We start from the raw sequence: 11,924 nt of genomic DNA, 5'->3' as shown, positions 1-11,924 counted from the left end.
AATAGTCCCATGATGTCCCATGATGTTACTGTGCTACATAACTGCAGGTTACAGTGTGAGGGAGTTCTCCCAAGGCTGCAGCCAACATCTCCTCAAAGTGTCCACTAGCTGTTGTGTCTTGGTATTTGGATGAGGCTGGTAATGTCGTCTAAAGCACAGCCTAAAGTTGGAGGACAACTTTGAGTATAGGAGCAGGGAGGTTCTACTGCAGTTGTACAGGGTCTTGGTGAGACCACACCTGGAGTATTGCGTACAGTTTTGGTCTCCAAATCTGAGGAAGGACATTATTGCCATAGAGGGAGTGCAGAGAAGGTTCACCAGACTGATTCCTGGGATGTCAGGACTGTCTTATGAAGAAAGACTGGATAGACTTGGTTTATACTCTCTAGAATTTAGGAGATTGAGAGGGGATCTTACAGAAACTTACAAAATTCTTAAGGGGTTGGACAGGCTAGATGCAGGAAGATTGCTCCCGATGTTGGGGAAGTCCAGGACAAGGGGTCACAACTTAAGGATAAGGGGGAAATCCTTTAAAACCGAGATGAGAAGAACTTTTTTCACACAGAGAGTGGTGAATCTCTGGAACTCTCTGCCACAGAGGGTAGTCGAGGCCAGTTCATTGGCTATATTTAAGAGGGAGTTAGATGTGGCCCTTGTGGCTAAGGGGATCAGAGGGTATGGAGAGAAGGCAGGTACGGGATACTGAGTTGGATGATCAGCCATGATCATATTGAATGGCGGTGCAGGCTCGAAGGGCCGAATGGCCTACTCCTGCACCTAATTTCTATGTTTCTAACTTGTTCTATTTGATCTTATTTGATTGTGCACCCCGGGTTGATTGCATTTGTGGAAACAGGGCGGACCACATGAAGGCCGCAATCTCCCACCCAGGCTGGTAGTGTCACGAGACGGCTACGAGTAAAAAGCTTTGCAAAAATACTAATTAAAGGCACCAGACAAATCCTTAAACCTGCTCCTTACGTTACTGCATGTCTGCAGTTAATTGGCCAGAAGTTAATGATGTCTAAACCTGGCTCCCCATAATCTAGCTGGAGTAGACCTACATTTATGAATGAATAAGTTTGTTGGCCAAGTATTCACATACAAGGAATTTGCCTTGGTGCTCCGCCCGCAAGTGACAACATGACATACAGTGACAGTTAGGAATGACTCATAAAATATTAAACATTAATAATAAAACATTATTGATTAAACATGTGAATTAAATAAAATACCAGATCAAAGGGAGGCTACAGATTTTTGGTTATTGAGTAGCTACCACTCGTGGAAAAAAGCTGTTTTTATGTCTGGCCGTGGCAGCTTTGACAGTCCGGAGTTGCCTTCCAGAGGAAAGTGATTCAAAGAGTTTGAAAAACAAAACAAAGCCTCTGTGCAGAGTCCATGCAAGACTATTCCTTTTCTCCAGAGATGCTGCCTGTCCTGCTGAGTTACTCCAGCATTTTGTGTCTATCTTTGGTTTAAACCAGCATCTGCAGTTCCTTCCTACACAAGACTATCAGTATATGGATGGGGAACGGGAGTCGGCTCACATACTGCATGGGTGCACTGTTTAAAAGGAACCATAGCTGCATGGCCCATTGAGTGCATCAGTGCAATGAATGCAAAGAAAGGCATGAGTGGGAAGCAAACTGCTGATGGGCCTCAGCGGACCAGGCGCCATCAGTCACCTCCACAGATGCTGCCTGACACACTGAACTCTTCCAGCACTTTGATTTTTACTCAAGATTCCAGCAGCTCGTGTTTCCGTAAATAAAGACGTACTGGTTATATTGTGTAGGAAGGAACAGCAGATGCAGGATTACACCGAAGATAGACACAAAATGCTGGAGTAACTCAGCAGGACAGGCAGCATCTCTGGAGAGAAGGAATGGGCGACGTTTCAGACCTGAAGAAGGGTCTCGACCCAAAACGTCACCCATTCCTTCTCTCCAGAGATGCTCCCTGTCCTGCTGAGTTACTGATTATATTGTCATGTACTGTTTATATATCCTGATTACAACTCCTATCCAGCTCATAAACCAAACTAACTGTAATGTCCTGTCTATACCATTATGAATAAACTACATATTTGAAATAAAGAAGATGCCTTGTTTAACATGTGTAACATCTGATCCAAAGCTCTTATCTCTGAGGCTGTAATATTCTGCCACTTCTCCACTGAGGAGCTAATCATTTACACAAAGAACGCCAGATGTTGGAATTTGAGCAAAACACAAATGACTCGAGTAACTCAGCAGGTCAGGCTTGCAGAGGGGGAGCTGCAGACAACATATCGGGGCGTGACTTAGTGTTGAGTTAACCTGTATAATCTGCTGGCATCTCTGGAGCAGGAATTCTGGAGCAGTGAGGAAAGTTATTAAATGTGTGTTGTGACGTGTGTAGAGGTGCCACCACCACAGTGTGGAGTGGGTTATTTGTCTGCACTGTAGCAGCCTGTCAGAGGGCTGGTCTCAACTGCATGTTAATTAGGAAGGAAGCAGGAAGTTATGCGAGAAATTATGACATTTAAGTAGCAGGAAGTACCCTGGAAAGTTTGTCGGAGTTACTTGGAGATTAAGTACATGACTGTCCTGGGCTAAAAGTTTACAAAGGACTGACATTGCAGTGGGAATCATGGCAGCAGCCACAGTAAGTAGAAGTGGGAGTGTGGTGGTGTATCAACAGTTTGTCAGTAGCTTTCACTGCTCTGTGTGCTGTGTGATTTAGCTTCTGCTGACTTCAGACCAACAGGCCCAGAGTTGGAGGCAGTTTCTCCACAGTCAGCCGGTGAGCTTGTTCACTGGACACAACAGAACAGCCCCCTTTGCCAGATATCCTGCTACATCCTTATGGCTTTCTCTCCAGCGACATGTACGCTGAATTCTTGCTTTGATTCTCTGTAAAATATGCTGCACCTTTTGTTTTCTAGTTTCTTTTGACACACCTGATGATTTCTCTTTGTGGGAAAACGCCTTGGATTGTTGTATTTATGTTTATCTCATTGCCTTGTGAAAAGTGGTTTCCCCTTTCAAAGAGCTAGAAGAGACACAAGGGGCCGAATGGACACCATTAATCTAATTAACCAAAAATGATTACTTTTTCAGTGCCAACAGTCTGTGTAGGTGCAGGGCCCTCTGTTATGGGTCTGTCACCATGTGGTTTAAAACCTTATATTGCAATCTTGTAGAAAAATTACAAAAGGTGCTGGAGTAACTCAGCGGGTCAGGCAGCATCTGTGGAGAACATGGATAGGTGACGTTTCACAGAGTGCTGGAGTAACTCAGCGGGTCAGGCAGCATCTGTGGAGAACATGGATAGGTGACATTTCACAGAGTGCTGGAGTAACTCAGCGGGTCAGGCAGCATCTGTGGAGAACATGGATAGGTGACGTTTCACAGAGTGCTGGAGTAACTCAGTGGGACAGGCAGCATCTGTGGAGAGAAGGAATGGGTGATGAGTTACTGCGACAGAGGCTTGCCTTGCCCAACTCTGACTATCTGAAACAATAAATCTCTCCATGACGTTGCACCTGAAACATTCACCCAGGGCAAGTTCCTGGAGCTTGGCTAATTGTACATTTGCAGTGGGAAGGTATCTCCATTGCAGTGAGACAGCATAGTCTTCCCCTTGTGTAACATCAGCACAATAGGTTCAAGGTGAAGGGGAAAAGATTTAATAGGAACCTGAGTGGTAACTTTTTCACACAGAGGGTGGTGGGTGTATGGAACAAACTGCCAGAGGAGGTAGTTGAGGCTGGGACTATCCCAACGTTTAAAAAACAGTTAAACAGATAGATTAGATTAGATTAGATTAGATTATACCTTTAATAATCCTTTACAGGAAATTACAGTGCCACGACAGCTTCAAGACAGACATAACACCACACATTTCCTCAAATGGCTTCCATACTTAACAAGTTAAAATACAAGTTAAAATACAATTAATTAAAAAAAAGTGCAGTTATTTATGCACATTATATAACCTTATAGCAGCTGGTAAACAGGACTTCCTATGTCTCTCAGTTTTGCACATTGGTGCAATCAGCCTCTGACTGAAGATGCTGCTCTTGATCACCTTCAGGGCATGGAGTGGGTGAGTGGGGTTGGTCATTATTGAACCCAGTTTGTTCAGAGTTCTGGCCTCTGCCACCTGCTGGACCGTTCGTTGCTCAGCCCCGACCACTGAGCCGGCCTTCCTGATTAGCTTGGATACATGGATTGGACAGGTTTGGCGGGATATGGACCAAGCGCAGGCAGGTGTGACTAGTGTAACTGGGACATGTTGGGCGGTGTGGGCACGTTGGGCCGAAGGGCCTGTTTCCACACTGTATCACTCTGTGACTAGTGTAGCTGGGACATGTTGGGCGGTATGGGCACGTTGGGCCGAAGGGCCTGTTTCCATGTTGTATCACTCTGTGACTCTTTGACAATGTTGCCATTATCTACTCACTCTGCACAGGAGGTTTGTTCCTCAGGCCGTGCAAATACTTTACGTATCTGCATTTAGTGGTTCACCTGAAAGACCAGGTAGATTGGGGAGAAACCCGCTCAATGTGTCAACTATGTGATGGCAGAGAGTGTGTTCCAATTTGCCTCGCTGAATCAAACTAGGATTGGATTGTAAAATGGTGGGACTGGCCGATATTATAGATGGTATTGGAAACGTACTGGGGCTGAAATGTCTGAGATATTTCAAGGTGAATTCACTACCCTGTGTGACATGCTCGCAATATTATGGGGCAGTGAGAATTGCATTGTTCTGTTTCGGGGCTAATGACAGTAAAACACTCTCGACTCGACGCTTCTGCAATATCTGATCATTAATGTTATTGTGAAAGTAACCATATAACCATATAACAAATTACAGCACGGAAACAGGCCATCTCGACCCCTCTAGTCCGTGCCGACACATAATCTCCCCTAGTCCCATATACCTGCGCTCAGACCATAACCCTCCATTCCTTTCCCATCCATATAACTATCCAATTTATTTTTAAATGATAAAAACGAACCTGCCTCCACCACCTTCACTGGAAGCTCATTCCACACAGCTACCACTCTCTGAGTAAAGAAGTTCCCCTCATGTTACCCCTAAACTTCAGTCCCTTAATTCTCAAGTCATGTCCCCTTGTTTGAATCTTCCTACTCTCAGTGGGAAAAGCTTTTCCACGTCAACTCTGTCTATCCCTCTCATCATTTTAAAAACCTCTATCAAGTCCCCCCTTAACCTTCTGCGCTCCAAAAATAAAGCCCTAACTTATTCAACCTTTCTCTGTAACTTAGTTGCTGAAACCCAGGCAAATTCTAGTAAATCTCCTCTGTACTCTCTCTATTACAGGGGCTGAGATGTGCAGAACTCACATTCTGCAAGATTATAGCTGATTTTTTAACCCTGCCCCATTTTCCAGAGATATCCTCCCATTCCATGATTCTTTGATGTCCAGAAATCTATCAACTTCTCCTTTGAAGGAAACACTGGGGTTCACCTCTATGTCCGAGGCCGCAATTTCAAGATTCAGCAGCCTCAGGGAGTGAGCTATCTGTCCATAAAAGCGCGACCTACCCCTTATTTCTGAAGCTACTGCTGGTCTGAGACTCGCGGGTCAGGGGAAACTTCTGACCCACTCAGTGGTCTTGCTATTCTTGTATGTTTCAATGGGATCTCATCATGAGGGATGGGTAATAAATGCTGTCTTGTTGAGGAGACACATTTGATCATGTCGTACGCAACACGCTCACTCCCAAACAGTTGGTCAGTGTGGCAAGGGGCATTAGTCAAACCCCAGCTACACTCGGCCTCCAGTGAGTGTGAACACACAACTGAAGATACAATCACTTGATAGTGAGCTGTGAGTGGCTGTTCCTATTGCTGACCATAGCTTGCCCACCTCATTATCTCTTGGTAACGCGATACCCACAGTGGCACAGCACTGCCTTAACCAGATACACACAGAGTGCTGGAGTAACTCAGCGGGTCAGGCAGCATCTGTGGAGAACATGGATAGGTGACGTTTTGGGTGGAGACTCTTCTTCAGACCTCTTCATTAATGGGGATACCTGCTGATATTGGTCTATGATCTGCAACATAGGCAAATGTTATCCCACTAGAGGCTTGGAGTCCAACAGCATGAAGACAGGCCCTTCGGCCCAACTTGCCCATGCCAACCAAGATGCCCCAACTACACTAGTCCCACCTGCCCGCGATTGGCCCATGTCTCTCTATACCTGTCCTATCCACGTACCAGTCCAAATGTCATTTAATTTCACCGAGACAGAAACTGGAATCTCCCTTAAACATCCTGCGTCAGTGGTATGTAGTGAATGCTGGCTGTCGTAGGTTGCGACAACATTCTGGTTCAACCTGTTACATATCTTGAACTAATTGGAACCAGGCAGTGTAAAGATGGGCATTGAATCAACAGGCTGCTGTTGTTTATATAATGCCAGAGTACTGGAGATGAAATAAGCTGAGCTGCACACGTTGGCCAGATGCTGTCCCAATTATCTGACCCCATGGAGTTTTTATAGAGGTAAAATACTTCAAATCATTTCTACGTGAAACGTGAAACTTGGATAAAAGGCTGCAATTGCACCCTTGTTATTTTATTTTAAATTAGTTGCAGGTGACCGAGATATTAATGACTGATCGCTGGTTCTTTTGCTGCTGATTGGAGATGATGAGTTCTATCCCACACACCAGGGACAATTTAAACAAGCCAAATAACCTACAAACCCGCACGTCTTTGGAATGTGGGAGGAAACCGGAACACCCGGAGAAAACCCATGCGGTCACAGGCAGAACATGCAAACTCCATACAGACAGCACCCATGGTTGGGATCGAACCTGGGTCTCTGGCGGTGGAAGGCAGCAGCTCTACCCGCTGTGTCACAGTGCCACCCTACATACACATAGATACTGACAAACATACACAAATAACATACAAAAATGACATTTAAAATTCTAAAATAATTAGAAAAGAAGAGGTGTAGTGTGATCGTGCAAGGGGTGGGATGAAGATTTCTATTGCTGGGGTGAGATACAGCACGGAAACAGGCCCTTCAGCCCACCGAGTCTGTGCTGACCAGCGAACCCCATGCATTAACACTATCCGACACACACTAGGGACAATTTACACTTACAACAAGCCAATTAACCTGCAAACCTTGGAGTGTGGGAGGAAACCGAAGTATCTCAAAGAAAATCCACGCATGTCAACGTGCAAACTCCGTACAGACAGCACCCGTAGTCAGGATGGAACCCGGGTCTCTGGCGCTGTGAGGCAGCAGCTCTACCCGCTGCGCCACCGTGCCGCCCGCTGTGGAGGTTGGTTCAAGAGTCTGATACAGTGTGAAAGTATCTACAGTTGAACCTGGTGTTGTGGCACTGGAGGCTTCTGTACTTCCTGCCCCATGTAGCAGGGGGAAGAGGGCACGGTCTGGATGGGGGTGGGATCATTGATGACGGATGCTGCCGTCTTGGGGCAGTGCCTCATGAAGATGCTCCATTGACCGATGCTGACCGTTCTGTGTTGTGTCCATTCTCGATGTGACCCTTGCCCACTGTGTTGACCACTGCTGCGTTCCCTTTGCCAGGCGGACAACCGTATAAGCGATGGTCGTGTACGCAGCCTCCAGAGTGACGTGGAAGGGGTGAAGACCATCATGTCCGAGAATGTTGACCGGATACTGGCACGTGGCGAGAAGCTGGATGACCTTATGAACAAGACTGAGGACCTGCAAGCCAGTGTAAGTTGCAGACAAGACACAAAATGCTGGAGTAACTCAGTGGGTCAGGCAGCGTCTCTGGAGAAAAGGAATAGGTGACGTTTTGGGTGGAGACCCTTCTTCAGACTGAGAGTCAGTGAAAAGGGAAATGAGAGATATAGATGGTGATATAGAGAGAGATAGAACGAATTAAAGATATACAAGAAAGTAACGATGATATGGTGAACAAGTGTGGGCTAGGTGAAAATGAGTTACAGATAATGAGACTCAACAAGGTGACTTTATAACTAGTACAACAACTTACGTGGGGGTGGGACGGAGAGAGAGGGGACGCAAGGGTTACTTGAAGTTAGAGAAGGCAATGTTCATACCGCTGGGGTGTTAGCTGCCCAAGCACAATATGAGGTGCTGTTCCTCCAATTTGCATTTGGCCTCACTCTGACAGTGGAGGAGGTCAGTGTGGGAATGGGAGGGGGAGTTAAAGTGTTTAGCAGTGGATGTTGGTGATTAATACGCAGGTAGTCCTGGAATTTCTCCTTCAGTTGCACTTAGTTAAACTCGGTGGCAAATTGAGTTCTGGATTCCTTAGTATTTCTTGTGGCAAGCTCTAAAGAAAAGCAAAAACAGTCTTTCAATTTTCTGCAAAATATTTATCCCTTTTCCAAAATGATTGTCACATTTATATATAAAGTGCCTTGAAAGTCTTGAGGTTATAATAACTAAAATATCAATTACATTAGGTTTATTAAATGTTCCTTAATAAGGGAAGGGAGTTGGGGATGAGACATCTCGGTGTGGAGTTTACAGTGAGAGTTCTAGAGCAGAGGCATTGGTGAAATGTTAGCCACAGTAGTTCCATAGTAGGACGGCAGTCGGTCACCAGGACTGGGGGCCAGTTTCATGTAACTAGTATTTACACTTTTTTTTTGCAGTCAGAACACTTCAAGACCACGTCACAGAAAGTGGCACGGAAGTACTGGTGGAAAAATACCAAGATGATCATTATCCTTGTGATTATTGTTGTCATTATCCTGACCTTGATCATTCTCTTTGCCACACATGTCATCCCGTCCTAACCATTGACGTTTCTCAGCTCATTGTTTCTGGGCTATAATATCATCAGTTTAGTTCTTCCAGTTACCAACCTATTGTCAATGATGTAGATGTTTCCCCGATCATTTTTATCTGTATATTTTCAGGATAGATTCAGCTGTGCACAGATATATCAATTCCTTTGTAAAAACTTCCTAATGTTAAAGTTGACAATAAAGTATTAGAAAAAACACACAAAAAATAGCAAAAACATGCTAAATTGTTGTTCCTTTTCTGTGAATCATGTGCCTTACAAAGTGGGGGACCTTGGTGCTAGTTACAAGAGCTTCAATGTACAGGTATGTGTATCGAGCATCTCCTGTTCAGACACACACACACACACACACATTACACACAGAACCGGGACCATATAAAGTCTCATTCATACTGGACCACCAGCATTCCAATACAGGCTACAGAATGAATTATTAGACTAAAGATTCATTAACCACACCCATATGTGATATACAAGGTGTGGGAAGGAACTGCAGATGCTGGTTTACACCAAAGATAGACGCACAATGCTGGAGTAACTCAGCGGGACAGGCAGCATCTCTGGAGAGAAGGAATGGGTGATGTTTTGGGTCGAGACCCTTTCAATTCAATTCAATTCAATTCAACTTTAATGTCATTGCACAGATACAAGTATGGGTACAACGAAATGCAGTTTAGGAACAGTCCATAGTAATAGTGCAATATAGAAATTAAAATACAGAATAAGCAAACAATGTGGACGGAGAGACTGGAGAAATCTATCGGCGGGACTCTGAGTTCAGCAATGTGATAGTGTTGTTGTAGAAGCTGTTCCTCATTCTACTAGTACGTGACCTGAGGCTCCTGTACCGCCTCCCTGATGGGAGGAGGGCAAACAGTCCATGGTTGGGGTGGGAGGGGTCATTGATGATCTTCCCGGCCCGTCTCAGACACCGTTTTCGGTGGAGGGCATTCATGGCAGGGAGCGGGACACCGATGATGTACTGAGCGGTTTTCACCACCCGTTGTAGTGCCTTCCTGTCTGCTACGGTGCAACTGCTGTACCATACCGTGAAGCAGGTGGTCAGGATGCTCTCGATGGTACAGCGTTAAAAGTTGGTCAGGATCTGGGGGGACAGGTGAGGTTTCTTGAGCCTCCTCAGGAAGTAAAGGCGCTGCTGCGCCTTTTTGATCAGCTTGGAGGTGTTGAGGGACCAGGACAAATCCTCCGAGATGTGTACCCCGAGGAATTTGTAGTTGGAGACGCGCTCCACCTCAGTCCCGTTTATATGGATGGGGGTATGTCTGCCCCCTCTGTTCTTCCTGAAGTCAACAATAATTTCCTTCATCTTCTTGGAGTTGAGGACGAGGTTATTATTGGCACACCAGGTTGTCAGGTGCTGGACCTCCTCCCTGTAGGCTGACTCGTCGTTGTCACTGATCAGTCCTACCACCGTGGTGTTGTCGGCAAATTTAATGATGGCGTTGGATCCGTACTTAGGGATGCAGTCATGGGTGAAGAGCGAGTAGAGGAGAGGGCTGAGCACACAGCCCTGTGGCACGCCGGTGTTCAGTGTTATAGTGGAGGAGGTGAGGTTGTTGACCCTAACAGACTGTGGTCTGTTGGTGAGGAAATCCAGTGTCCAGTTGCAGAGGGAGGTGGAGATGCCAAGCCCGCTGAGTTTGGTGATCAAGCTGGCGGGGATGACAGTGTTAAAGGCAGAGCTGAAATCAATGAACAGCAACCTGATGTAGGTGTTATTGCTGTCCAGGTGGGTCAGGGCAGAGTGTAGGGCTGCCGATATGGCGTCCTCTGTAGACCTGTTGGTCCGGTAGGCAAACTGATGGGGGTCCAGTGTGGGGGGGAGGCTGGCTTTGAGGTGAGCCAAGATCAGCCGCTCAAAGCACTTTGCAATGACTGGGGTGAGTGCCACTGGGCGGAAGTCGTTGAGACTCCCTGTAGCTGATTGTTTGGGCACTGGCACAATGGTTGATGTCTTGAGGCAAGTGGGGACAACACCCTGGGCCAGTGACAGATTAAAAATGTCAGTGAAGACCAGGGATAGTTGTCCAGCACATGCCCTGAGCACCCGCCCGGGGAAGCCATCGGGGCCGGCAGCTTTGTGCTCATTCACCTTGCTCAGTGCATCTTGTACAGCAGAGGTGGAGAGACTGAGGGGTTGTTCATTCGGGGGTGGAGCAACTTTGATGGCTGGAGTTTTGTTGTCCCGGTCAAAGCGAGCATAGAAATGGTTTAGCTTGTCCGGAAGGGAGGCGTTGTCTGGGGGGGGGGGGGTGTTAACTTTCTGGTAATCGGCAATGGATTTGATTCTTTGCCACATGCGCCTGGGGTCGGAGTTGTTTTGGAAATGCTCCTCAATCCGCCGTTTGTGATTGAGTTTAGCATTCCTAATTCCCTTTTTCAGATTGGCCCTGGATGAGCTGTATCCCTCAGCGTTGCCAGATCTGAAAGCGGCATCGCGAGCCTTCAGCAGGAGTCTGACCTCCCTGCTCATCCACGGCTTCTGGTTAGGGAAGGTCTTAATCTCTTTGTGGGTAGTGACGTTATCAGTGCAGAATTTTATATAGTCCAAAACTGTTGAGGTGTATGACTATCTGGCTATCTGGCTATCTGGACTACACGTCTTCCCACCCTGCCCCCTGTAAAGACTCCATCCCCTACTCCCAATTCCTCCGCCTACGCCGCATCTGTTCCCAGGATGAGACATTTCATACTAGGGCATCGGAAATGTCCTCGTTCTTCAGGGAACGGGGATTCCCCTCCGCCACCATAGATGAGGCTCACACCAGGGTCTCATCCATACCCCGTAACACTGCTCTCTCTCCCCATCCCCGCACATGCAACAAGGGCAGAGTCCCTCTGGTCCTCACCTTTCACCCCACCAGCCGGCAAATACAACACATAATCCTCCGCCATTTCCGCCACCTCCAACGTGACCCCACCACTCGCCACATCTTCCCATCTCCCCCCATGTCTGCCTTCCGCAAAGACCGCTCCCTCCGCAACTCCCTCGTCAATTCTTCACTTCCCTCCCGCACCACCCCCTCCCCGGGCACTTTCCGTTGCAACCGCAAGAAATGCAACACCTGTCCCTTCACCTCCCCCCTCGACTC

The 11,924-nt window shown here is 46.8% G+C and overlaps 1 protein-coding gene across 1 annotated transcript; it reads left to right on the top strand.

Annotated features, from left to right (window-relative positions):
• The first annotated feature begins 2,373 nt into the window (after positions 1 to 2,373).
• On the top strand, positions 2,374 to 9,029 carry vamp8 (vesicle associated membrane protein 8). The gene is made up of 3 exons (XM_033013875.1): positions 2,374 to 2,649; positions 7,593 to 7,745; positions 8,657 to 9,029. The coding sequence occupies exons 1-3, from the start codon at positions 2,635 to 2,637 to the stop codon at positions 8,798 to 8,800; spliced, it is 312 nt and encodes a 103-aa protein (XP_032869766.1). The 5' UTR covers positions 2,374 to 2,634; the 3' UTR covers positions 8,801 to 9,029.
• Positions 9,030 to 11,924: the final 2,895 nt, after the last annotated feature.

The sequence above is a fragment of the Amblyraja radiata genome, chromosome 39, assembly GCF_010909765.2.
Source record: "Amblyraja radiata isolate CabotCenter1 chromosome 39, sAmbRad1.1.pri, whole genome shotgun sequence".
Classification (NCBI taxonomy): Eukaryota; Metazoa; Chordata; class Chondrichthyes; order Rajiformes; family Rajidae; genus Amblyraja; species Amblyraja radiata.
The sequence above is the reverse complement of the archived record's forward strand: the minus strand, read 5'-3'. Positions and strand labels throughout refer to the sequence as shown.